This window comes from Sporobolomyces salmoneus (assembly GCF_050403485.1).
Source record: "Sporobolomyces salmoneus JCM6883 DNA, S_salmoneus_JCM6883_v1_ctg43, whole genome shotgun sequence".
In the NCBI taxonomy this organism is placed as follows: Eukaryota; Fungi; Basidiomycota; class Microbotryomycetes; order Sporidiobolales; family Sporidiobolaceae; genus Sporobolomyces; species Sporobolomyces salmoneus.
The window spans coordinates 20,119-45,889 of NW_027481120.1; the positions used below are offsets into that span (position 1 = coordinate 20,119).

Below are 25,771 nucleotides of genomic sequence, written 5' to 3' on the forward strand. Positions count from 1 at the left end.
ACGCGAGTAGAGTTCCGGCAGAATACCGCGGACAGGGTCCGAGCGTCGTCGTCACTCGTTCCCCTTCGATTCTCGTTCCTTTCTTTCCTTTCTTCCATTTCCTTTCGATCGCAGATGACAGAAGCACACCCTCAGAACTATATCAACCCTCCCACGCGCGCTGAGTACGAGGAACTTGAGGAGATTCGAACCTGGGCGGAGGCGGATCCCCTCGAGCGAGGGCATCAACTTGAGTGGATGGGACTCCGACCACCGCTCGAGGAGGGGGTACTACCGCCGACAGACTATCCTCACGGACGTTCGACTTCACCATATCCTCTTCGACCCCTTCACGCGCGACTCGTAGATCCTCAACTCGGCCCCTCAAGCACCTCATGGACTCTCACCCTCACCGAAGCGCTTCAATCAGGAGCCCATCACTTCTCGCAGGTCTGGAGAGCTCAAGCTTCTCCTGCCGGTGATCCATCTTCAACCTTCCCCGTCGTCGTCAAACTCTACCAGCAATCTCTCTTCCCGCCTCGGAAGGGCTATGCTTCGAATCCAATTGCCGACTCTTGGAATTGGAGATCGGCGGAGTACCTTCAAGAACGGGAGTCGCTGGTGTACAGGTAAGTCCCACTGTGTTGAGAAAGAGAAACATCCTGAAGCTCACATTTCGATCTTTGCAGAACCGGATATCCCCCTCTGTTACGGCTTCTATCGATTCCTGTTGCCATCTGGCGAGGAGGTTGTCGGGGTCGTGCTCGAGGACCTCGTCGAGAGCGGTCGGGCGTTAAATCTGGAGGAGTATTTGGTGCGCGAGGCAAAGGGTTATCGAATGACTCCTTCACACTTTGCAGCTATCGTGAGCATACTCCAATACTCACAGCTGCAAGGGTTTCGCTGAAAGCTCTTCATCGAGACAGGCGTCGGAGGCTCTTCGTTTCCAGAATCGATTTCACGAGCTCGAACTTGTCGGGACGCCTTGCCTCGTGGGGAACTTCCTCTACCTGCGAGATACCTCCAGCCTGGATTCTCCTCGACTCGTGGGGGTGGGATTCGGCGAGGCTAGATCGAAAGAGATGCATTTGGTGGGATTTCGAGCAGCCCAAGCGGAATGGGGTTATCCAGACGACCATTGGTGTCAGCACGAGCAAAGCCGTTTGTACGGCGCATTAGAGAGGTCTCTGTGGGGAGAGCGAGATGGTCAATGCGAAATTCCGATGGATTGGGGACGCGAGGAGGATCAGAAACAAACTCTCACTTTTTTGAAGCGACCTTGGTGTTGATGAAGTTACCTTGTTATCAATCCGTGCTAATCCCTGTCCCTGATCTTTGATCGCAACGTTACGATTCTTCTCTCTGCTGTGCCTTCGTAACTCTTTGCTCAATCGCAAAAATTTCGATTTCTTTTTACGCTGCGAAAAACGAACAAAGGGAGAGAGAGGAATAGAAGGAATGGGTAATACGTGATTGTCTAAGCTCTAACCAGGGTGAGAATAACCTTGTCCTCTCCAATCTCTTGCTCTTCTTCGATGACGACCTCTCGTCCCTCGGCTTTCAATTCCTTCTTGTCCATCGGCGCTCGTTTCAGAACCTTCTTGATGACTTCCATTCCACCTTCGATAATCTGTTTGAGCTCATCAGAGCATCCAGAGTAGTAAACGTCGATATCGTCGGTCGCGAACAACCCTGCCTTCTTTCGAAGTCGTTGAACTCGGTTGATAACTTCTCGGGCGGCTCCTTCTTGTTCGAGTTCAGGTCGTCGGAGAACGTCGAGGAGAACGACAACGTCGTTGTTCGTGTTCGTCTCGTAATGAGGTCCTCCCTCAACCTTTGTGGGAAGTTCGACGTAACGAGTTGCGGTGAGATCTCCCTTTGCGAGTTCGATACCGTCAACCGTGATCTTGCCAGTTTCAAGGTAAGCCTTGACGTCTTCCGACGAGACATTCGGGAGTGTCTTCTTGACGCGAGCGAGATCCTTTCGGAGTTTACGACCGAGAACGGTGTAGTCGGCGTCGGCTCGGAATTTGATACCGCAACGAGCTTCGTCCGAGGTGAAGACGACGGTTCTGACGTTGAGTTCTTGTTCGACGTACGGAAGAAGAGACTTGACGTCGTCGAGGTACTTTTGCGAAGGGTGGAAGACGACCAATTCGGCGAGAGGGGTCTGCACGAATACGAATCAGGGTCAGTGAAGTGTTCGCTTGACCGACCAGCAAGCAGAAACGCACCTTGAGGGGGACAACCATACGTTCTCGAGTCGTTCGTCCGAGTTCGATGACAGCTTGAAGACGAGAAACTTGACGTTCGATAGTTGTGTCAAAGTACTCTTCGCGAGCTTGAGGGAAAGGAAGGAAGTGAAGAGATCGAACGTCGTCTCCGACACCGAGTCCGGAAATGTCGGCGGGGAAGAAGGGTCGAAGTCCTTGGTAGATATTTTCGGTGAGGAAAGGAGTGAAAGCGGAGAGAGTTCGGACGAGGGTGAAGAGAGTTTCGAAGAGAGTGTTGAGAGCGTGAGTAGTATCTTCGAGACCGTTCTCTCCCTTGAGTCGTCGTCGGTTGAATCGGATGTACCAGTTCGTGAGTTCGTCGATAAGGTTCAACATTTGAGCGACGACGGTGTACAGTCGGTAAGCTGTCAACAAGAAAGCGAGGTGTCAGCGATGAATTCGAGTCGGGAAAGACCTGAAGATAACACACCTTCCATCTCGGTTTTGACGAGTTGAATAAGGGTTTGACACCTCGCGAGAATCCATCGGTCCATAACGTTCTTGCTTCCGAGACTCTTGGGATCGTACTTGAAGTCCACACCTTGATCCTTCTTGAGAAGAGCGGCTTGACCGAGGAAGAATCGGTACGAATTGAGCAGAGGGAGAAGAACATGAGAAACGACATCTTTAACACCTTCCTCCTTGAATCGGAGTGAGTCGCCTCGAACGACGGGAGAGTTGATCAAGAAGAGACGGAGGGCATCGGCACCGTATCGGTCGACGATCAAGTTGGGGTCGGGGTAGTTCTTGAGCGATTTCGACATTTTCTTTCCATCGGCAGCGAGAACGTGACCGCATACGATAAGGTTCTTCCAAGGAGCGGTACCGAAAAGGTGAGACGAGAGCACGAGGAGAGTGTAGAACCATCCACGAGTTTGATCCATGGCTTCGGAAATGAAATCGGCAGGGAAGGATTTTTCGAACTTCTCCTTGTTCTCGAAGGGGTAGTGAACTTGAGCGTAGGGCATGCTATAGACGAAGAATGATCAGTATGTCGAGTGAGAATGAGCGAGTCGAACGAAACTTGAAGCTTACCTTCCAGACTCGAACCAACAATCGAAGACCTCCTCGACTCGCTTGAGGTTTCCTTTGCCTTGCTTACTCGGGATCGTGATGTGGTCGATCTTGTCTCGGTGAAGATCGGTGATACCCTTGACACCTGAGAGCTCTTCGAGTTGTTCGATCGAAGAGATACAGACGATCTAAAAAGAGTGAAGTCTGGTCAGCAGTCGACTTCGCTGCGGGTAAAGTCCCGATACTCACCTCCTCGTAGTCTTCACTAGCCCAAAGCGGTAGAGGAGTACCCCAGTATCGGTTCCTCGAAACGTTCCAGTCACGAGCGTTCTCCAACCAGTTTTGGAATCGGTTCTCTCCGACCGAAGCGGGAACCCATCGAGTTTCCGAGTTGTTCTTGACGAGTTCGGATTGATGACCTTGAACTCGGACGAACCAGACGGGGATAGCTCGGTAGATGAGAGGAGTTCCGGACCTCCAACAGAAGGGGTACGAGTGAGTAAGAGTCGTAGCGACGATGACCTTTCCGGCGTTCTTGAGGTATTTGACAATGTTCTTGTCGGCTTCCTAACAAGTCACGAACAGCAAGAGTTAGCTAATTGCGAAGAGCACTCGAATCAAGGCAGCTCAGGTCGCACCTTGACGTATTGACCAACGAAATCGGGAACTTCGTCCGTGTAGATACCCTTTTCATCGATCGGACAAGGGGGCATCTCCTCCTTTCCGACGATACCCTCACGAACAGCGATACGGTGATCGTCGTCACCGAATGCGGGTGCTTGATGAACGATACCGGTACCCGAAGTGTCGGTAACATAGGTGTCAGAAACGACTCGGAATCCTCGCTCGGTGAACTGCTCGTGCGAAATAGATCAGCTTCTTCTCCTCGAACCAGAGCACACAAGAACAGACTGACCTTCTCCTTGAAGTAATCGAAAAGAGGTTCGTATTTGAGTCCAACAAGGTCTTTTCCCTTATAAGTCTCCAAAACTTCGTACTTCTTCTCCTTCTTTGCCTTTGCGGCGTCTTTGTAAAGCGTCGAGAGAAGTTTGTCGCAGAGAATGAAGTTGGTGTCTCGTTCGTTGTCGTGGATCTTGATGTAGGTGAAGTCGGGGTGAACGCAAAGGGCGAGATTGGTGGGGAGGGTCCAAGGGGTAGTGGTCCAGGCGAGAAGGGAAGTAGAAGGATCAGAGACGAGCTTGAAGGCGACGGTGACTATCGAGAGAGAGGTCAAATGTTAGCGATGAAAACCTGGAAAAGGGGAAATCAGTGAAACTCACCAGCAGGATCTTGAACATCCTTGTAAGCCTGACCAGCCTCAAAGTTCGACAGAGGGGTTGTACATCCGGTGGTGTAAGGCATGACCTTCAATCCACGATAAACGAGATCCTTCTTCCATAATTGACCGAAAACCCACCAAACCGATTCCATGAAACTCGTATTGAGCGTCTTGTAATCGTTGTCGAAGTCGATCCATCGTCCCAAACGTTCTACGGTCCTCCTCCATTCGGAAGAGTATCGCATGACGATCGCTCGACATTCGGCGTTGTACTTGTCGATTCCCATTTCCATCACGTCGGCTTTCGAAGTGATTCCGAGCTTTTTGTCAATCTCGTGTTCGACGGGGAGTCCGTGGGTATCCCACCCGAACCTTCGTTCGACGTAGAATCCGTTCGAGTGAGCGAAACGAGTAACGATATCCTGAAAGAAGACGAGTTCATCAGCTCAATTCGAGCTCCTCTACATCTGCGAGTCGAGAAGTGGTACTCACCTTCACGGTACCCATGAGGATGTGACCATGATGGGGGAGACCAGTCGCGAAAGGGGGTCCATCGTAGAAAGAGTATTGAGGTCGACCTTCCGACTGTCTGATCGACTCTTGGAATGCATCAATGTCCTTCCAGTAGTTGAGAACCTTCTCCTCCTCCTTGGGGAAAGAGAAAGAGTTGCTGAGGTCGTGATCAGGGAAGAGTGCGTTCGGGTTCAAAGCCGGCATCTTGAGGGGAGAGATGGGAGAGGGAGAGGTGCGGCGGTAGCTGAGGTGGACCTGGAGCTTTTTGCGTCGCTGTCAGGGTCGATGCGGGGTAGTTGGGTTGAGAGTTGGGAGATGAAGCGATCAAAAGAAAAAGTTGATCTATCCTCCTTCACGGTTGACGATGAGACTGACTGCCGGCTTGAAGTTCGAGCTGCTCTGCCTGTGTATAGGTTGAGCGATCGAAAACCGAAGTCGTGTGCTGACAAGGAACAAACTTCGACTTGTGGAATTTCAAGTTGTTGACTCTCGCGGGCTCACGATGTGGTTACAAACTGCTTTCGTGCTCCGCCAGTACTTCGATACCTGACTCGACTGCTTCGCTGACTCATCTCGGAATCGGTTCCGCTCTGCTTCCTCTCAAACGAAATCGCTTCCTTTCCTCTTCCCGCTCCCTCTTTCGCCCCCACACACCGTCTTCAGACCCAGCATCAACAGAGAATGCCTACGTTCGTAACAGCCAACACCGGAGGAACTCCAGCAACCCGAATCACCTCTCTCCTCGCCTCTTCCCTTTCGACGATCGAATCAACTTCTCCTGCCTACGCCGCCCTCGAAGAAGCACACAAGATTTCGGCAGGTCAGGAGAAGTATCTTGAAGAGATGACGGGTGACCTGATTGTACCGAAGAGTCATCAAGTTGCGAAAGAAGAGGTGGAGAAAGTCTGGATCGAGTTGTTGCGAAAGACGGAAACGACAGATTGGAAAGAGTTGAAAGCGCAAGGGAAGACTCAATGGGAGCTCAGCGTCGGTATGGTAAGCTCTTACTCCGGTTCATCGCTCGCACTGTTGCGATGGCGTAACTCGAAACTGACGCTTTCTCGACGAGACGACAGTGCTCAGGCGCTTACGAAGCTGTCGTTCTACAACAGCTTGCCCTTTTACTACGACCTAAATCTGTTCTCGAGATCGGAGTCTTCACCGGAACTGCCACGGTTCGCCTATTCCTCTCCTCTGCAACTTTCTCGAATTTTGGTCACTAATCACCATGGTCTTTTTGCGATCGTGCAGCTCGCTCTCGCCCTTCTACCCTCAGTAAAGCACATCACAGCTCTCGATATCGAGGAATACCTGCCTTCCTTCGTTCAACCTTTCTGGACTCGAGCGGGAGTTCCGAGCAAAATCGATTTCCGAATCTCACCGGCGCTGGAATCGCTCGATAAGTTGATAGCAGAGGGACACGAAGGGTTCGACTTGGTCTTCATCGACGCAGATAAGCCAGGCTATAGAGCGTACGTCGAGCGGATTCTCGAGGGCGGTCTGCTGCGAGAAGGGGGAGTGGTTCTCGCTGTAAGCTCTTTTTCTGTCTCTCTCTGAAGGTGTCTCTTCTGTGAATCCATGTGACTGACGTCAGCAATTGATTCGCTCAGGACAACACGCTATACAAGGTCCGTCGAGCCGATTTGGTCAAATTGGACGTTCCGCTGATCTTTTACCGCGTTTTTAGGGCTACCCTTGGTCTCCGCCATCTGATTCGACAACTTATTCGACCGCGACTGGAACGAACAATCAATCGAAAAGAGAAGCAGCGGCAGGAATCGACTCGTAAGTCACTCTTTCCCTTGTCGACGTCGGTTCTTCAGCCTTCCCTCTACGATTCGCCTCATTCGGACGTCTGGGCAATGAGCCATTACATACCAGATGGCGAAACCGTGATTAGGCGTCTCGGCACTCATGGCTGACTACCTTTACTCACCAGCTTCAATCGATTCGTGCGAAATCATGAGGACCTCGAAGTGGTTGTTTTACCCATCCGAGACGGGATCTCTATCATCCGCCGCAAAATTTGAACGATACATTGCAACGTGACTCATCCTGAGAACCTCTGCGGCCGTACTATCCGCGGCGAGCGAGTAATTGATTCGAGCTTGTCGAGTGAAAATTGCTCGTTTCGTCGAGTATTTCTCGCATCGCGTTACGGAGAGTACAAGTCACGCAATACAAGGGAGCATACCAAGAAATGTATCCCAAGAGTCGAAAACCGAAGTGAAAATGAGACCTCGATGAGGTGATTTGGATCGCTCACCAACTTTCCTCAAACTTTCCGAGCCTCCTCTTTCTCGCTCTCTCCACCTCCGATCCTCTTCCCTACCACATTCATTCAGTATGGTGAGCTACACCGAGACTTCGAGCCGCGTAGGGGTCCTCCAGAGCTTTCCTCCAGTTGACTGATCTTTTCCCGCTCTCCTCTCCAGGCCAACTCTCCCCACGGCGGTGTCCTCAAAGATCTTCACGTTCGCGATGCTCCCATCCGCCAACAGCTCATTCAAGAATCTGAACAACTCGCCGACATTCGTTTAACCGAGAGACAACTTTGTGATTTGGAACTCATCTTGAACGGAGGTTTCTCTCCTCTCGAGGGCTTTATGGGCAAGGAGGACTACGAGAGGTGAATCCATATCCTTCTCGTGTTGTTTGAAGACGTGAGCTGACTCTGAAACGAAACGATTTCTAGCGTCGTTTCGACCCTTCGTCTCGTTGATGGATCCCTTTTCCCCATGCCCATCACTCTCGATGTCTCCCAAGAGCAAATTGACAACCTCAAACTCGCCAACGGTACCCGTGTTACCCTTCGTGATGCTCGTGATGAAGCTCCTCTCGCCATTTTGACCGGTTCGTCTTCCGTTTTGCCTCGTTAACTGATCGAGACCTGACGAAAACGATTTATCCTATGTAGTCTCCTCCGTCTACAAGCCCAACAAGGTCGAAGAGTCCGAGAAGGTCTTCGGTGCCAACGATTTGGCTCACCCTGCCGTTCATTACCTCAACAACTCTGTCAAGGAATTCTACGTTGGAGGATCTGTTCAAGCTATCAACCAACCTGAGCACTACGACTACGTCGAGCTCCGATGTGAGTCTTATTAGCCATCGTTGATGAAGAACTGTCCAACTGACTCTGTTCGATTGAAACCTCAGACACTCCCGCTGAACTCCGAGCCTACTTCAACAAGCTCTCGTGGTCCCGTGTCGTCGCTTTCCAAACCCGTAACCCCATGCACCGAGCTCACCGAGAGCTGACCGTCCGTGCCGCTCGTCAACAACACGCCAACGTTCTCGTTCACCCCGTCGTCGGACTCACGAAACCCGGAGATGTCGACCACTTCACCCGTGTCCGCGTCTACGAGGCGATCATCCGTACCTACCCCAAGGGAATGGCCGCCCTCGCTCTCTTGCCTCTCGCGATGAGGATGGCTGGACCTCGTGAGGCCGTTTGGCACGCGATCATCCGAAAGAACTTTGGTGCGACTCACTTCATTGTCGGCCGTGATCATGCTGGACCCGGAAAGAACTCGCAAGGAAAGGACTTCTACGGACCTTACGATGCACAAGAACTCGTCACTCAATTCAAGGACGAACTCGCTATTGAGATGGTACGAACTTTTCTTCTCTCTTTCTGAGAATGGCGGGGCTAATGTCGATTTCCTCGAATAGGTTCCCTTCCAAATGATGTCCTACATCCCTGATCAAGATATCTACATGCCCGTTGACGAAATCCCCAAGGGAACCGTCACCGCCGACATTTCCGGAACTGAACTTCGTCGACGACTCAAGACCGGTGCTGTAAGTTCGCTCTTAAACGATCTGTCATTGGCTCGCTCTGACTCGAATCGAATCTGCAGCCTATTCCCGATTGGTTCTCATACGAAGCCGTCGTCAAGGTTCTCCGAGAATCGTACCCTGCGAAGCAAAAGCAAGGTTTCACTGTCCTCCTCACTGGATACGTCAACTCTGGTGCCAACGCTATCGCCAAGGCCCTCGAATCTCAATTCCAACAACAAGCTGGTCGATCTTGCTCCCTTCTTCTCGGTGATATCATCCGATCTGAACTTTCTGCTGGTGAGCATCCACTTTTCGTTTCTTGTCTGTGAGATTGTGTGCTAACATATCATGCTACTCCCAGAACTCGGTTTCGCTCCTGAGGAACGACACAAGAACTTGCAACGTCTCGCTTTCGTAGCTGGTAAGTTTCGCATCTCCCTCAACTTTGTTACTCCCAACACTGAAGACTTGCCCTTTCTCGCTTAGCCGAGCTCTCGCGTGCCGGAGCTGTCGTCATTGCCACTCCTATCGCTCCTTATGAAGCTTCCCGCAAACTCGCCAAGGCTCACATTATCCAAAACGGAGGAGCTGGAGGAGGAAACTTCTTCCTCGTTCACGTTGCCACTCCTCTCGACCACTGCGAGAAGACCGACCGAAGGGGAGTTTACGCCAAGGCTCGACGAGGGGAGATCAAGGGATTCACCGGAATCGACGACAAGTACGAAGTTCCCACGGATGCTGACCTCACCGTCGACCTCTCCAAGGAATCGGTTAGTCCTCACACTCTCCTAAAGTTGCGAACGTTCTCGAGCTGACGAACTTTCTCGTTGCTAGATCTTGAGCGCTTCTCACCGAATCATCCTCACGCTCGAATCTGCCGGTCTCTTGTAAAACTGCTTACTGTTCCTCGCATAGAACCCCATTTCCTCTTCCTCCGCCTATATATTTGTAGATTCCTCCCTCACGGTACACTCATTCAGTCATCGCTTTCTCTCGCACATCCCGTAGCGCTCGCGGGTTTTCTCTTCTTCTTTCACAAAAGCCTCAGCATTGGCAATATTAGCAGCAGTTCTCTCGTCTTCTTAGATCGGGTTGATAGAACTGCGAGTGTCTCCGGAGACGAGGTTCTCGTCGCGAGCAGGCAGTCCAATCTCAAGGTTGCGACGGTTCGTATTCCTCGACATCTAGATAGGTTGTCCACCGCGAGCATGCGACGTTTCTGACTCTCCCTATCCGCCTCGTAACTGTACTCGTCCCGTCTTTATCCTCGAAAGCGGGATGCTTTATAAATGCTGGAATTGTTTCCTGCGACGACTCGAGTCCGAGTTGACTGCAATGGTCTACGAGGCACGCTAGGTCAGCTCTGAAGATAGTCGAGATGCGAGAGGAAGGCAGCTTACTCAATCCAGCGACCCAGATCTCTCCACCTCGAGTTCTCAAAATCGTGCTCTCGCCAAACGCGCAAACTTGGACGATCTCGTTCGCTTCGTTCTCTTCTCCTCCGCCGTCTTGTTTTTCTTCGATCGTATCGTTCAGCGCAGGTTCCGAACCCCCTCCAGTTCCTCCACATTGACCTCTCTGATCCGAACCGAAGAAATACACTTGACCGCCTTCCGTCAACACAACCGAATGGAACGCACCAGCTGAGATCTGAGATATTCTCAGTCCGTCGAAAGCGTCAACGTGTTGGGGAGATGGATGATCCGAGGAAGAAGAGACATGGGTTGAATTGACTCCGAGTTGACCGTATCGATTGTCGCCGAGAGAGAATAGACGGCACGAGGGAGATGCGAGGATGAGGAAGTGGGAGGCACCGGCAGAGATCGAAGAAATGTGCTCTGGTGATGAGGAGGTGGAAGGGTAGAAGGGAAGCGAGAGCTTGTGAGGTTGATTCTCTTTCGTGCTGCTCGTCTCGAACAGAGCGGAAACATCTGAGTATAGCAGTAGCTCAGTAGCGTTGTCGCCTGCTCAACGGTAAGCGGGAATCAGCGATCTCGCTCAGTCGGGTCACGACTATGTGACAGAATTGGACGAACCGGGAACTACGAGGATTTCACCTCGACTATTCATCGCCGCTAGTCGATACCGCCTCTCCGTTGTTGCCCCGTCGTCTAGCTGTCGTATTGTTCCGTCGTTGAGCAGGACAGCCACGAATTCATCTTGGCCGAGCCAACACTGAACGGAAGATTTGTCGAAAGAATCGTTCTCGAGAGATAGTCCCCGAACTGTCGTCACGCCAAGAGCGTCGCCTACGAAACACCAAGTCAGCTATCGCCGGATCGAAACAGAGAGAGACCAGGTTCAACGCACTCACGACGCTTTGAGACCAAGAAGCCGCGACGATTTTCGAACTGTTCTCGATGACTCGGGGTTCCAGAAGGTGCAGGGGAGCTCGAGGATCTACTTGATGATGTTCGTTCGAACCGAAACAGTAAACAGGCATAGAAGTGAAAGGTCAAGCAGCGAAATCGACTTTCGGGAGACTTCCCTGTCCACCATATCACTCATCGCCACTTGTTCCGCCTTTTCGACATAGCAGCAACTTGGTACGACCCAAGCTATATTTAGAGAGGCAAGATGAGTGACCGTAAACGTCCGAACGTGTTTGGAGATCAAGATGCGATCAACGGTTCACCAAACGCAAAGAAACTCAAAGGGTAAGTCTATTTCCGCTTCTCGTAACCCCTGAGCTGGCTGGGAGTAGCTGGCCTCGCAGAGACACCGTCTCTCGAATGGTAGGCAACTGATCGCTGACTTGTCGCTTCTCCCCTCTCTCCTGCACTGCTTCTCTAGGAATGCTGTAAGTCCTTTCGATGTATAACAGAGCCTTCTGATGAGCTGACATGTCTGCGTTTCATCTAGCCTGCCGCCCCTTCGTTCAAACCGACTCCGATCGCCCCAACTCCTCTTCCTCAATCCAATGTTGCCGGAGCCGTCGATATCGCCGCGAAGCAAGCAGAGATTCGAGCGAAACTAGCCGCGATGAAAGCCAAACTACCGGGATTAGCAGGACCTCCCGGGTCCGCCCCTCCTCCTTCTTCTCTCCCTTCCGCTCCCGTTCCCTCTTCTTCCGGTCCTCCTCGATCCAACCTACCAGCAGTACCTGGTCTGCCGAAACCGAACGTCGATCCCGAACTCGCGAGGAAGATTGCTGAAGCAAAGAGAAAAGTGGAGGAAATGGCAGCGAGAAATCAGGCAGCGAAAACTAAAGTTAACCCTTACCTCGTGAGTCTATCCCCGTTGTCGGTTCTACATCTGTACGAAACTGATCTGTGTCATCCTTTCATGCAGTCGGCAAGCTTCCAAGGACGAGAGAAGGAACCGTCGATTGATCCGAGTATCGCAGCTCGAGGAGGATTGTCCATGGCCGCCCACCCTCTCTTGATGGACCTCAAGACGCCTGCTGCTGAACAATCGAAGAAGGATCGCTACAAGCCTATGGCACCGAAATTCTCGACCGTCAAGGTCAGTTCGCAGACAGACTACTTTCTCTCGAGTAATGCTGACTTCTCGACCTTGTAGGCAAATGCTCGCTTACCGGCTCGTTCCTCGACTCCCTCTGCACCTTCGACATCTGGTGACGCCGGCCCCGACTCGTTGAAAGAAACTCCCTTCTTCGATACTCGACTTTCGCACACGGGAGCTGGAGTCTCAGGGAAGATTCACATGGGTCGAGGACACGCTCGAAACGGCTTCACGTTCAAACAACCTGGAACGTACGTCAAACAAGGAGAAGCACTTCGAGCGGAAGCGAGGATGGAAGACCTCAAACGAAGGATTACGGAAAGCTCGATGAAAGCGGGATTGCAGAGTGATCTGGAAGAGACGGCGAAGAAAGTGAGGAGACCTCCACCGCCTGAAGTCGAATGGTGGGACGAAGCATACCTACCGGAGAAGACCTACGACTCGGTAACTTCCGAAGCACTCGATAACAACCCTCTCATCTCTCACCTCGTTCAACACCCGATCTCGATCCCGGCTCCGAACGAGAAGAATCAAGTAGCGTTGAAACCGTTGTTCTTGACGAAGAAGGAGATGAAGAAGATGAGGAGGATGAGACGACAGGCTGAGTTGAAGGACAAACAAGATAGGCAAAAGATGGGACTATTGCCTCCGGATCCTCCAAAGGGTGAGTCTCCTTCCGATCGTGCGAGACAAATGTACGCTTGCTGACCAGTCTCTCTGTCGCCACAGTCAAAATCTCGAACATGATGAGAGTTCTCACCCAAGATGCGATCGCGGATCCTACGAAAGTCGAAGCACAAGTTCGACGAGAGATGGCTTTGCGAGAACGGAAGCATCTCAAGGACAACGAGACTCGCAAACTCACGCCGGAGGAGAAACGAGCGAAAACGGAGGAGAAATACGTCAAAGACGAATCGAAAGGAATTCAGGCGATCGCCTTCAAGATTCGATACCTCTCGGATCCGTCTCACAAGTTCAAGGTCAAGAAGAACGCGATCGACGATCATTTGACGGGAGTCATTTGTCACAACCCGAAATTCTGTCTCGTCGTCGTCGAAGGCGGAGCGAAAAGTATCAAACATTACCGACAACTCATGCTGAACCGTATTCGGTGGACGGAAGAATCGGCACCTCGAGCGAACGACCCAGCGAAAGGAGGATCCGTCGAACCCGAAGCTTCTTCAGATATTCCTCGTCCCGCTGGTCCGTTCAACGACGACGAAGAAGCGCCTCCATCTCTCGCCGATAACTATTGCAAACTCGTATGGGAGGGAATCCATAGGGAGAGGATGTTTCCAGACATCAGGAACGCGAATTGTCCGGCGGAAAGTCATGCTAGGGAAGCGCTGGGAAAATTAGCAATGTTGTGGGATGTAGCAAAAGTAGAGGAGAAGGACGAGTTTGATTATTAGATTCAATGAGATCCAATGCAATAGTCTCATTCAGTCCAGGTTTCAGACTTTGGCTCGAGAGGAGAAAACGGACTTTCCACTCTCTGAAAGCGCGCGAACTTGTTTCGTTACTACTTACGACCATCGATATCGCTCTACTCGCCGAGCGTAGACTCACATGCTTCACAACGCCACATAGGCTACGATCTGCGCAAGGAGCAACTTTGAAGGTTCACCAGCCCGACGTCGACGGACTGAAAATACTTCATCAGTTTCGGCCTTGTCCTCTCCCCAACTCATCGCCAGAAGGTCGCGAGAGGGTTCACAAGGATCTTGCAAGGCTCGGGATGCCCTGGCTGTGGTGATCAAAGACAGGACGCGGGTATAGATCCCCTCCGAGTTCGGCGGATTTGAATCTGGCGAATCAACCAACTTGACGGAAGAACAGCGCTGGCACCTCGTACGTTCGCTCTTCTGAGGCTCAAGAACATCAAAAAGAAGACAGTGACGCTCCCTCGCTTCTCTACAGATGTCCGACCGTTTCTCCCTCGGTTCCCATTTTCGTTCGTTCAACCTTGTCCCCACTCCGCTCAGGCATTGTCACGCTCGCTTCGGTTGACTGCGCCCTTGGCTTCGGCTCTGGAAGTCCGAAAGCGGTGCAGAGGATCGTCGGTAGACTCGCTTGTTCGTCCGCTTCTTCTTCTCTTTGTCGTTACCCATTCGCCTTCTTGACACGATGTCTCGTCGAGAGCATTCCCATTCTCCTCCTCGACCTCCTTCTACTCCGTTTCAACCCGGCCGTCGCAGGCCCGAGGACGTTCTGACTGCAGGCCTATCAAGACTACAACTCCACCCTTCGACTCCTCATCAGCCTACGAGTCTGGCGACTCCTGGCGCTCCGAAACACGATAGTCAACGTCGACTGATTCGACTTGCTGCCAATGCCAACACTCCGAAGCGACCCGCTCACGAGGTCCTTCTCGAACATCTTCTTGCTTGTCGCCCTCTCACTGTACACTACGCCAAAGTGAACGACCGAGCGAAGGCTGAAAAGTACGACCAGCTTCCTTACAAAGTTGTGGAGTGGGAAAGGGAGAAATTGGAAGAACACCAGTACCTCGATCAATTCTTCAAAGCCGCCATTCTCCACCACGATCAACTCGTGGCCGAAGGCAAGATCGAACCCTGGAAGAAGAATGAACATTCCAGCCAAATAGGCAACGAACTTCTCGTTGAAGCCGACGTCGTAGCTTGGTGAGCATTCTCTCACCGCTTTGACCCGAAAGCCGTCTGACAATGCTTTTCTCCGTCGTAGCGTTCGTGCGAATGCGCTCAACCCCCTGGCGTAAGTCATTTGTCTATTTCAACTCAGCGCAATCGCTGATGTCGTCTTCAACGGGGGTCAGTGATCTTTTTACGAGCTTTATCGACGAGAAGTTTCGAGCGTACCTTCACGTCGTCATTCGTGATCAAGAGAACGTCAGGCCCAAAACCAGTCCTCACAACACTTCGTCCTCTCCTCCTCGACTCGACCATTACATTTTCCTCGCCAGTAAATTCACCATTGCTCGATTCGCTGAAATGACTTGACGAGGACTGACTGCGCTGCGTATCACAGATCTCGATCCCCGTCTCAAGAAAGAACGCAACCACGACTTAGACTACGACCTGAAAGTTCCTCTCGTTGTCGTCGAAGAGAAAGGTAAAGCTTACATCGAGACGCGACCGAGCTGAAACTGAATTTCCGCTTCTTTCCCTAGCTCCGGGGATCATGCGCGAGGAAGACTGGCGTCCCAGACCCTCTCATCCTCACAACGACGACAAGAACTGGATGACTCGATTACTGCCGCAGCTCTTCATGTGAGGAGTCTCTTTTTCATCCTCTTGGCCTCGACGCTGAACCGCGCTCGTGTATAGGTATTCGGACTGGATGTCTTGCAAACGCTTCTTCCTCACCGATTACACTACGACCTATGGCGTTCGAATCGAGGAAGAAACCCTCCACAACGCCGTTCAAGAGATGCACAAGTTCGGAAAGGCGCAAACGCACCACGTCGAGATTGAGACTCGCTCAGCAACAGCTGAAGCTGATCATGATTCGTACAACAAGGATCCCTAGTAAGCCTATCGTGAAGACTCTTGCTGCTAAGAGACCACCGACTGACTCCCGATTGCATGTTCCACAGCGATTTCGGCTTTCGACCTGCTCTCGCTTACGAAGTCTACCTCGCTCTGTTTGAGCTTGGAGTAGCCGACCCCAAACTCGTAGACAAACATATGCACGCCGATCACACTTATCAGCTCGATGTAAGCGAGCTTTTCTTCCATTGCTTCTCACTTCGAAACTAACTCGCCCGCGATTACCCGTTCTCAGGAAGGTATCAGAGGATTTCTCAAGACTTATGTTCACCGTAACCGTCGCCTCTCGGTCAGTTCTAGTACTCGTCGAATAAGAAGCCATGACTGACGTCTTTGTGTCGCCGTTCGTAGCAATCTCCGACCCGCGGCAAGGAGTACAGCGAGTTCCACACTCATCCTCCTTCTATCTCTTCCGAGTCCGATTGATGGCAATGTCTACCGCTCGAACCTTTGTCTCCTTCTGGTCAATACTGCTTCCTTACTAGATTTTGCCTTTCTCTCGCAATGGACACGTCTCGGTGCTCTTGAAACCTCTACCAACTCAAGGTGTTTCTCTGCGAGAGCGAATCAACGTTTCAGTCCGTTGTCTACCACGTAGCCCAGGTCTCCCTTGGAAGGACCTTTTCCATCGCTTCCCAATGCTGTTTCGTTCCTTCGAGCTGAAACTCGTCCAACTTCTTCGCGTTCCTTTCCGTCAAGATCCATTCTTGTCGATGTTTCCTCGCAAATTCTGAATCCCCTCCCTCTTCGTCCTCCTTGACAAGTTTGAATCGATCGAGCGGGATCTCCTGCGATCGAAAATCTTGAAATACTTTTCTTCGAATCTGAGGAGACGGATAAGGGAGGAAGTCGGAAGGAATTGGGTCTCGGAAGCGAATTGGGTTGAACCAAGAGGGAGAACAGAAGATGACTAGGTTCTTGAGGATCGTCTCGTCTCCGATCGAGCTATTCGAAGTTGATGAAGGGTTATCTTCGAACGCTCGGCAGTGAGGAAATGAATCGACGAGGGTAGTAAGGACGAGTTTAGATGAGGGTGAAGAAAGCGATCCGGCGAAATTGATGGCGAGAACCGCAGAGTGGTGGAGGCGCTCACGAGTCATCGACCAGAATTCTTGCGTGAAAAGGGAAGAAGGGACTTGTCCACCAGTGAACTGCGAGCAACAATAGAGTCAGCACGTTCGATATTGATCTAGAGAAGCGAAGTCTTCACTCACGACGTCGTGCACAATGTAGTCAAAGAGCTGAGAGAGGAGGTGACTCTGGTTAATTTTTCTCGAACTGCAATCGAGTAGAGCGGACAAGCTGCTCACCTTGTCTTGTCCATCCTTCCTAGCGAGCCAGCTTTTCGCATCTTCTAGTACAACTTCGACGTTTTCCGCAGGTACCGCAAAGTAATCTCGAGCGAATTCGTATACGACGGGATCGATTTCGCAGATCGACAGGTTCACTTGGTGCTGAACAAGAGCTCTCGCGATGAGACCAGCTCCAAGGCCACTTCTCGATGCAAGAGTTGGTGTCAGCTCGCTTGGCAGGGCGGGGGAGACAGAGAGGACTAGACTTACATGACTAGACCTTGCTCCACTTCTTGATGAGGTAGATCTTCAGGTGTTTTCACGAGTCGAATCAGTTCTTGTAAGATGAACGTGCTCTGATCCGGTTCAAGCGTGTCAAGGGGTGTCGACTCGACCAGCGATGAGCAAGTGAGAAGGGCTCACGTAGATAGATTCAGCTCTTTTGACAACTTCCTCCTCCGTGACCTCCGATCGCATCCTCTTCAGTTCGTTCTCACTAACTCCGGTCCAAAGTCCGCCGAGGAGGGAATGATCCGCTCTTAGGTACCTGAATCGATACCCTTCTGCTCCATTTGGTCCCGAGATCTCCTGCTCTCCCACCACAATCGTTCCAGTCAAACTCTTCTCCGAAGCGATGATCCGTGAGGTAGAAGTCGGAGAAGGAAGAGTTCGAGGTGAGGTTGGGCAGTGAGAGGAAGATGAGGCGACGCTATGAGCAAGCGCGAGTGCGAGAGAGAAGAGAACGATTCGACTGAGGAGAGTGCGAGACGTGGGTTGAGGTCGATGGTGAGATCGAGGTATCTTGTGTAGAGAAAGATGCGTAGCGAAAAGGGCAATGAAGACGAGAAACAGTCCGTGAATTTGAAGCTGTTGGAACATGACGTGAACGAATCAGCATTGTTTCCGCGATTGGGTGCGATGCGGGACTGACGATGTAGCAAGTAGGTATCGTCGAAGTAAAGGCGGGATAGAGGTTGAAATGCTTGAATAGCGAGCTGACTGCCCAACTCAGAGGTATCCACCAATTCGGGAGGAATTTGGCTCGCTATGACAGAGATATTAATCGGAGTCAGTGCGCGCCAACCGAAGCGCCGAAGTGTCGAAGTACCTCTTTGCAGTCGAACTGATCCCACATCCAGTTCACCAATGACAGAATGGGTATCGCTTCGAGGAGAAATCTTCCGGCTAACACTCCCCTCTCTAATCCCAATCCCAGCAACTTGACTCCGTACCATCTTATCAACCCTTCATTCAAGATCTTATATACGCCCATCAGGAACCAGCAAGTCCTCCAGCTCGAGCGGGTCTTGATGAAAGCCTTTTGAGCGAAGAAAATGGCGGCCAGAGTCGAGAAGAAGGGGAGGACACTCGTTCGGAAAGCATGAGTCGGAGCGGAGGAGAAGAGAGGATAGAGTAGTTCCGTTGCTGAATGGTCGAAGAGCAAGGGAGAGAGAGAGATGGTATAGGCCAGCAGTTTGAGCGAGAGAGAAGGTTTCGGGGGGCTCGAAGGGTGACGAGGTGCAGGTGGACTGCTCTGCTTCGTAGATCTACTGCTGTATTTCGCACTGTGAGCCATCTCTGGACACGAGAGGGACCCGTCGAGGAGAGAGTTCTGTTTGGAGATGAAGTCGAAGTTCAACGTTGAATGATACGCCCGCGCGTCGGACGCTGACTTGTGAGGGCGTTGGCCGTTTTGGTACTGCTCCTGATGGCTATGACGGTCTGTCAAAGGTGGTTTTCTGAGTTGAATGTGGTGAGAGAGTGCGAGAAAGGTGCAGAAGTTCGCTCGCGCCCTTACTCTCCCTTCCCGACTCTACCGTTCACGATATAACCGAGCATCTCAGCAGCCACAGCATGCTCTGCAACTCCTCCAGGCTGGACGTAACATCGGCGCTTCTTGGCGAGTCGTTAGGGTCAACCCACTCGTCGTTCTGAAGGCTCTTGCTCGTCCGTTCTCAGAAGAGGTTCGGTCCCCGCGTCAAGGACGACGACACAGGCCCACCGCACAGACTGAACAGGCTGTTCGTGCTGCCGCTCGGCCATTCGAATTCTCTTGTTCTTTCTCCTCCCTTTTCCGCTCTTCCTCCTTCCCTCCCGGATCGCCGTTCGCTCAAATGGGGATACTTCAAGTCAGGGGGCTGTTCTCACGCCGCGGGGCTGGAATGGATTCGAGCGGCTCGGAGTCGGAACACGAAGTGAGTGCTCGTCCTCAATGTCTTCTCTGACGCACTCTTTTTGATCTCGTTCTGGTTGTAAGGGTTCGGAGTCCGAAAGCGATACCTTCAAGCGGGATCACAATATCAAGACGCTTCAGGAGGCTCCTCAAGGAATACCTCCACCCGTTCCACCTAAACCCGAATTCGTCCCTCTCGCTCGAACGCCTCACTCGAGTCAAGTTCCTTGTGCTTCGCAGACAGGATCCAGGCGCGAAGGAGGTTCTACGAGGCAGCCACTCGCTGCGGTGTCTGACGACCAACGACATGTGCGAGGGAGAATGCGTCAGAGAGAAGCGATGGTGCTCGAGGTGAGCGAGAGGTCTTCCTCAGCCTCAGACAAAAACTGTGATTGATCGAGTGGTATCTCCTGCTAGGCTCCGAACGACAACGACAAGAAGCCAAGATATCGTCATCCACTCAAGCAGGTGCTAGAGTATCGTGCACCCGGGAACGAGTCCAACGCAGCAACCTTCGAACCTCAGGGAAAACAAATTGCGCCTCCGACGCTCAAGCCGGAGTTCCTCGCGGAAGCACTCAAAGCCAGAGCAGCTAGTAAGAAACGAAAAGAAGAGGAGGAACGGATTGCACAAGAGGAAGAACGGGCCAGGCGCGAGGCAGAAAGGATTCAGAGGGCGGTTCGTTTAGCCTTGTCTCGTTCTTCGCGTATCCCTCCTGGTACTAGCTGACATGCTCGTCTCCTCAGATTGTACCTGATCACTTATTGCGGAGGGTACGGAAACCATTGCCATACGGATCGATGAAGCTCAGAGAGAAGCCAACCCAGTCGGACGTCCGCGCTTTGAAGCCCAGTTATTCCGTTCCCGCCTTCCATCCTACTAACGAGGTCGGTCGTTTCTGATTCCGCGCTTATCATGGATTACACTGACGAGCTGGAGACTGCAGCCTGATGATACGAATTCCGGAGCCGAGTCCGACTACAATACGAACCTCTACCGTAGAGCGTCCAGGTCAAAAGCTCACCGAATACTATTCGGAGCTCCTCCGACGCAGAGATCATAGAAGGCAGCATACCGGAGGACGTTCGAGCTTGTTCGAATACGGTGAGGGATGAGGGAGATTCTCGAGTATCGTATCTTTCATGGACATTGAATTACAATCATGGACATTCGTTTCCTCCCCCCACTCTTCGCGCGTTGAGGCAAGAGAGTCCGTCTGAGATGCATCTATAGCTCGTCGAACGTCGCAGAGTTTCACACGAGACTCACGCGAACAGCTCGTCGATCAGAAAGGAGACAGCGTCGTGCAAACCCCGGTTGACTGGCATCCTTCTCCCTCGCCTTCTCCGTCCGTCTTTTGTCGGATCGAACCTCGCGAGGCTCAGCAGACTAGACGCTCCCACTTTCAGGGACTTGAGGTCGGTGCTTTTCTTCCTTCGAGCCTCGTTCTTCTTTGCGCGCGGGTCTCGGTAAAACTGTCACCTCTCCCTCTCCCTCCCTCTCTTTCTGCTCTTATCCGTGACAAAGCCCGACACAGCCTCGAATGCCGTCAGACCCGAGAAGATATGACGATGACGGGTTCCTCAAGCCAGGAGACGTGAATGCAGTCTCGACTTCAGCGTTGTTTTGGAGGGAGAAAGCTCAACAGGCCTCTTTACTCGTGCAGGTCTTCCCGCCGCGTCAACGCTCATACGACAAGCTGCGTAAACACTACGAAGTAGACCTGTCTCATGTCTTTCGAGCAAACCAACCTTCGGAGGTTCGTCTTCTCTCTCGCATTCTTTGACCTTCAAACATCAACCTAACATCAGTTTACAGCCGGAGGAAAAGGGATTCATCAAGATAGGGCTCGATCCAGAGCTCGCTAGAGAAAAGAGCCTGCGACAAACTCGGTCGTCGCCCGGACTGCTCAACGGACCTTCGACCGTCTCAAATCGTCGTCACGGAAGGCCGGACTGGTCCGACCGGGCTCGATTCACCGCTCAGCCTCGCGCAGAGAATGGTACGGTGAGTGAAACCATTTCCCATCGTCAAGGTCGAATTGAAGCTCAGATCGCTGGTGTTGTTAGGCTCGTAAAGTGCTTATCTCGGCCCATCCCAAGAACCAACTGAGAGTGATCAGTGTAGGGAGCTCGTCCGAACAAGGCAGCCAAGCAATGGACGAGCGAGAGTATCTGAAGGGTCTCTATGAAAACCAACCAGCTCAGCACGAGAGACCTCACGTTCAGAAATTCCTCGGACTCACCGATCAGGCTCGTTCACAAGTCGACACTAGACGAGACCAAGGAGATCAGTCTCAAAGCTACCTAGGACGACTGCGTAGGAGGAAAGGGGAATAGATTGAGCGTCGCGTTGTTGTCGTTTTCATTGGACTCGATACTTTCTTTCATTCTGCAGAATTGTATATACCTTTTCCCGTCTGTCTTGTCGCATCTGCCACTACCAAGAGGATAGCTGAGTCTCCCTTTGAGCGCTTTGCACCTCGAGCAAGTGATTCGAAAATCCGATCAACTCTTCGTGGCGAGTAATAAATACCTCGTACCAAGTCGTCTTCCATTAAGCAGTCTCAACAAAGTCGTTCCTAATTCCTAGCGTTTCCAAGCTCGTAATAGCTCGATCCGCCTCCTCCGTTCGCAGACCCTCCGTACCCTTTAACCCCGTTTCCTCCTTCCGGTCTTGGGCAGGTTTCGTCGTCTGCGGAGTGATCACCATCCTCGTGGCTGTGATGGTGGTGGAGAGGGAGTACTCCTCCTCCAGCGCGACCGGCTTCGAGCGAAGCATCGGAAGTTCGATCGTGACCTGGCGAAACCGACGAGTTGACTGGAGGAATTCGAGGGGAGAAGGGGAGATGGCAGTTGTGAGAGAGAAGTGTAGGGTAATCTGTATGGAAAAGGCAATTGTCCCAGAAAAAGTCAGATTCTCTGCTCGGGGAAATGAGTCGACGTTGACGGACTGAACTCACAAAGGTGATAAGTGAGAACTGCGATCCAAGAGCCCAGAATTGCACCAGCGATCACGTCCGTCGCGTGATGACGGTAGTCCACTACAGGGAGAGCTTCGGGTCAGTCTCTTGCGCAGAAGATGTAGGAGAGACCGAGACTCACTTGTTCTCGAGACGGCGATGAGGGTAGCTCCGATGCAAGGAGTGACGGCGATCCAAGCCTTGATAGCGTGTCCTCGACGATCGAAGAGATGCATCTTTCCCGCGGCGTAAAGCGAGAGGTAGAGAAGTCCGGCGAACGCGAAAGACGAGTGTCCAGACGGGAATGATTTGAAGCCGTCGTCAATAACTGGCACGAGAGAGGTTAGAGAACTATTCTTCCTGATGGACGCGCGAAAGAAACTCACTATGTCCTGTCGTTACGGTACAAACTCTCGCCATCGTTGCGAGACCATAGACTGGTAGGTTCTCCGCTCCAGCGATAGGCTGACAACGGTCAATCAAATCTGGTCGAGGTCGACCGACGCAGACTTTGATGACTTGAGTCGCGACCGTCGTGATCGATACAGAGAGCAGAAGTCCGAGGATCCCGTTGTGACAATCCCAGAACGACCTTCGCCATCCTAATGCCGTGATGATGATGAGAATAGCGGGGATGACTCCAGCGTAAACGATGCATTCCCCGAAGGTAATTCGTTCTTGAACAGCGAAGGTGTGTTGGATTGAAGTGTCGAGAAGTGAGAATTGTCTTTTGTATCCGGCTGAATCCTGATCGTGCGACGGAGAGAGAGTCAGTCCAAGTCCTTGAGTCTCGTGAGAGGTAGAGACTTGCTGTCAACCCGCCGATGAGCCCGACGAGAACAATCGACAAGCTGGAAGAGGTCAAGATTCGAGAGTATCAAGATATTGTCCACACCGAAGGCGCATGTGTGCACTTACATCCAGTCTGCAACAAGGATGCCGTCAAGCAGAAACGGTCAGCTCAAACGTTCGACTACGTTCAGGTGCGGAGAAGTTGTGTTTGAGCGGGACGGAGCTCGAGCGGCAGCAGCAGTACGCTATAGCCTAGCCTCAATAGGTACAGGGTAGGGGAGGAGGAACGGAAGCTAACCAGGGGCATAACTATAGATGATCTTCTTCAATCGACCGTTTGATTTGTCGAAAGGTTTACGCTCTGGTCCATGGATGATTCGATTCAGATCCATATTGCTCGTGTAGTCGGGATCGAGAGAAGTCGTTGAAAGGTGGGAAGGAGGAAGCTCAAGCGAACCGCGAATTCAAATTCATATTCGCAATCGACCCTGACCTCATCCTTTGAGAGCAACCCCATCCCTCCAGCGCCAACTCAATCACTCCCACTAGCAGAACGCATCAGTTGCACCTCGGCAAGCGATGCCAAAACGCCGTTCTCCATCACTCAACTCGTCCTCATCTCCCATCGACTCTGCCGACCCACAGGACCTCGAGGCAGCTCCAACGATCCTTCTATACGACTTCCAGACTGCTCAGCAATCTAGCAATGTGCCGATCACTCGCTCAGACCCTCTATTCTCGAGCCCTTTCTCGGCTCCCTCTCAACGATTTCATCTTGACCTGTCATCTCAATCATCGGGCTCTCCATGCAACGTCCACGACTCTCAGGGTATCTAGGTCTACGTGCACTTCTGCTCCTCAGCTCATGGCTCCGTCCGCTCCTCGCAGCTTCTACCGAGCGATCATTCACCATTAAGAACAACTGCGATTTTACTCTGTGGCCGGCTGTGACGAACTACGGTACCAGTAAGCTACAGTACGGCGGGAAGAGAGGCTGGGAAGCGAAAGCGGGGAGTCAGGAAGAATTGAAGATTCCGTCACCGTGGAACGGTCGAGTCTGTGAGTCCCTCTTTCCTCTCTGCGAGGAACGATAGGGATTAACCTCGATTGCAACATAGGGGCAAGAAGGGAATGTAACTTCGATTCCGATGGGAAGGGAACTTGCACGACCGGAAACGTCGATGGAGGACTCGAGCCGAAAGATCAAACGATCGGCAACGTCAACGTTGGTGAATTTAACCTGGACGCATGGGGAGGCAACGACTTCTGGGACATCTCGTGTGTCCCGGGATGGACCGTGACGATGGCGATCGAACCTGAACCGGAAGATTGTCAGAGCATTGTTTGCGCCGACGATCTCAATGACGCTTGTCCTGACGATAGGATGAAACAGTCAGTTCTGAACGTCTCTATGACTAGACCTGATGCTGACGCGTGCCGTTCTTCCACTCTGTAGGAAAGACTCGAACGGCAAGGTCATCGGTTGTCTTTCGGCTTGCATGGCCGGCATCAACGCTCAAGACCCCAGCATCAACTGTTGTTCGGGAAAATACAACATGATGGAGAACTGTCCCTCAAAAGATGTAGACTTTTACAGGTTCGTCGAAATCTCCTCTCTTCATTTCAAAGTCGTAGAGCTAACACTCGCCGTTTTCACCTCAGCGTGCTGAAACCTTTCTGCCGGAACGCGTACTGGTATCGTGAGATTACTTTTCACGGTCATCTGAATAGACCTCAACTGACGCCGATCGATACATCCCGACGTTTCCGACTGGACAGCGTACGATTATCAACCGAATACTCCTACGGTCGATTGGGCTTGTCCAGCGTCGAAGAACGCGGCTTACACGATAACATTCTGTCCCGACGGAGAGACGACGAAGAACGACAGTACGATCAGAGCGGGAGGCGTTACATCCGTTAGAGATGCAGAAAGAACGACTAGCGCCGACAGGGACAGCGGAGCCACGGCAACCGAGACGGTATCGACTGAGACTTTGGGATCCAAAGGCGAGATCGACCAAGCGACATCATCGAGCGTTCGGGGAAGCTCATCTATCATGGATTCTGGATCGGGAGCGAACTCGGCGAAAGTATCTGCTTCGACTTCGCCTGCGACTTTGGTATCCAGCGTCAGCAGCTCGTCTGGTATATCATTCGGCGAAGACTATCCTCGATCGGTCGTCTACCTCGCTGCAGCCGTCGCCGGACTCGTCTTGGTTACAGTCGTTTTTCTCCTCTGCCGTTGTAAGCGCAAGCAGGATGCGGGTGTTGCTCAAATCGATTCTGCGGGAGAGGACAACTCGGGAAGCAGTAGCGAAGGTGAAGGGTTTAGCAAACGCGGAAGAAGGAGAATTCGAGCTCGAGGCAAGTCTTTCCGTTTCTATCCTTGTAACCTTGCGCGTTGATGAGCTAACCCGCTTCTTTCTCTTACCGGCAGAAGCTTCACTGTCTCGAGCTGGGGATCGCGCATCACTTTTGCCCGGACCTCATTTGAGTAATCGAGCGTGATCTCTTTCGTTCAATTTTTTCGTTCAATTCTACGTAATACGAGCTCCGTTCCCGGCCCTGGAGTCGACATTCGCTCGAATCGTGCGCTATCTTCCCTTGGCAAGACTGGCTAGGATCGTCTCAGCATAGGTTCTCCTGCGAGCTCGTCGTAAGGTACCTCGAAAAGAATTAAGATCGATCGAAATGTTGAAGCGGAATTTTGTGGTAC

At 52.0% G+C, this 25,771-nt stretch overlaps 10 protein-coding genes across 10 annotated transcripts; 6 read left to right on the plus strand and 4 right to left on the minus strand.

Annotated features, from left to right (window-relative positions):
* Positions 1-237: 237 nt before the first annotated feature.
* On the plus strand, positions 238-612 carry JCM6883_002982 (uncharacterized protein; the record flags this gene model as incomplete). Its single annotated transcript, XM_076633700.1, has 1 exon — positions 238-612. One exon carries the CDS (start codon positions 238-240, stop codon positions 610-612), a length of 375 nt encoding a protein of 124 aa, XP_076486278.1.
* An 844-nt stretch (positions 613-1,456) lies between these two features.
* On the minus strand, positions 1,457-5,262 carry ILS1 (isoleucine--tRNA ligase ILS1; the record flags this gene model as incomplete). Its single annotated transcript, XM_076633701.1, has 9 exons — positions 1,457-2,149; positions 2,214-2,617; positions 2,683-3,221; positions 3,288-3,454; positions 3,516-3,833; positions 3,905-4,120; positions 4,183-4,481; positions 4,547-4,967; positions 5,038-5,262. The coding sequence occupies 9 exons, from the start codon at positions 5,260-5,262 to the stop codon at positions 1,457-1,459; spliced, it is 3,282 nt and encodes a 1,093-aa protein (XP_076486279.1).
* A 477-nt stretch (positions 5,263-5,739) lies between these two features.
* On the plus strand, positions 5,740-7,088 carry JCM6883_002984 (O-methyltransferase; the record flags this gene model as incomplete). Its single annotated transcript, XM_076633702.1, has 6 exons — positions 5,740-6,054; positions 6,135-6,233; positions 6,310-6,588; positions 6,669-6,686; positions 6,746-6,843; positions 6,998-7,088. The coding sequence occupies 6 exons, from the start codon at positions 5,740-5,742 to the stop codon at positions 7,086-7,088; spliced, it is 900 nt and encodes a 299-aa protein (XP_076486280.1).
* A 316-nt stretch (positions 7,089-7,404) lies between these two features.
* MET3 (sulfate adenylyltransferase) lies at positions 7,405-9,729 on the plus strand (the record flags this gene model as incomplete). Its single annotated transcript, XM_076633703.1, has 10 exons — positions 7,405-7,407; positions 7,494-7,687; positions 7,754-7,911; positions 7,976-8,149; positions 8,215-8,669; positions 8,731-8,859; positions 8,919-9,135; positions 9,200-9,259; positions 9,325-9,608; positions 9,673-9,729. The coding sequence occupies 10 exons, from the start codon at positions 7,405-7,407 to the stop codon at positions 9,727-9,729; spliced, it is 1,731 nt and encodes a 576-aa protein (XP_076486281.1).
* A 392-nt stretch (positions 9,730-10,121) lies between these two features.
* Positions 10,122-11,281, minus strand: JCM6883_002986 (uncharacterized protein; the record flags this gene model as incomplete). Its single annotated transcript, XM_076633704.1, has 4 exons — positions 10,122-10,168; positions 10,239-10,802; positions 10,875-11,087; positions 11,149-11,281. The coding sequence occupies 4 exons, from the start codon at positions 11,279-11,281 to the stop codon at positions 10,122-10,124; spliced, it is 957 nt and encodes a 318-aa protein (XP_076486282.1).
* A 134-nt stretch (positions 11,282-11,415) lies between these two features.
* Positions 11,416-13,715, plus strand: PRP3 (U4/U6-U5 snRNP complex subunit PRP3; the record flags this gene model as incomplete). The annotated part of the gene is made up of 6 exons (XM_076633705.1): positions 11,416-11,495; positions 11,578-11,638; positions 11,701-12,063; positions 12,130-12,303; positions 12,361-12,967; positions 13,033-13,715. The coding sequence occupies 6 exons, from the start codon at positions 11,416-11,418 to the stop codon at positions 13,713-13,715; spliced, it is 1,968 nt and encodes a 655-aa protein (XP_076486283.1).
* A 715-nt stretch (positions 13,716-14,430) lies between these two features.
* Positions 14,431-16,259, plus strand: JCM6883_002988 (uncharacterized protein; the record flags this gene model as incomplete). The annotated part of the gene is made up of 9 exons (XM_076633706.1): positions 14,431-14,948; positions 15,010-15,039; positions 15,101-15,246; positions 15,313-15,396; positions 15,455-15,554; positions 15,612-15,812; positions 15,881-16,001; positions 16,069-16,122; positions 16,185-16,259. The coding sequence occupies 9 exons, from the start codon at positions 14,431-14,433 to the stop codon at positions 16,257-16,259; spliced, it is 1,329 nt and encodes a 442-aa protein (XP_076486284.1).
* Positions 16,260-16,420: 161 nt separating this feature from the next.
* Positions 16,421-18,701, minus strand: JCM6883_002989 (spermidine synthase; the record flags this gene model as incomplete). The annotated part of the gene is made up of 7 exons (XM_076633707.1): positions 16,421-16,984; positions 17,048-17,074; positions 17,144-17,327; positions 17,396-17,481; positions 17,549-17,992; positions 18,057-18,170; positions 18,234-18,701. 7 exons carry the CDS (start codon positions 18,699-18,701, stop codon positions 16,421-16,423), a joined length of 1,887 nt encoding a protein of 628 aa, XP_076486285.1.
* A 3,178-nt stretch (positions 18,702-21,879) lies between these two features.
* Positions 21,880-23,444, minus strand: JCM6883_002990 (phosphatase PAP2 family protein; the record flags this gene model as incomplete). The annotated part of the gene is made up of 7 exons (XM_076633708.1): positions 21,880-22,178; positions 22,261-22,341; positions 22,403-22,588; positions 22,647-23,007; positions 23,072-23,111; positions 23,179-23,185; positions 23,351-23,444. 7 exons carry the CDS (start codon positions 23,442-23,444, stop codon positions 21,880-21,882), a joined length of 1,068 nt encoding a protein of 355 aa, XP_076486286.1.
* Positions 23,445-23,858: 414 nt separating this feature from the next.
* JCM6883_002991 (thaumatin family protein) lies at positions 23,859-25,460 on the plus strand (the record flags this gene model as incomplete). Its single annotated transcript, XM_076633709.1, has 5 exons — positions 23,859-24,111; positions 24,171-24,444; positions 24,509-24,649; positions 24,715-24,752; positions 24,832-25,460. The coding sequence occupies 5 exons, from the start codon at positions 23,859-23,861 to the stop codon at positions 25,458-25,460; spliced, it is 1,335 nt and encodes a 444-aa protein (XP_076486287.1).
* Positions 25,461-25,771: the final 311 nt, after the last annotated feature.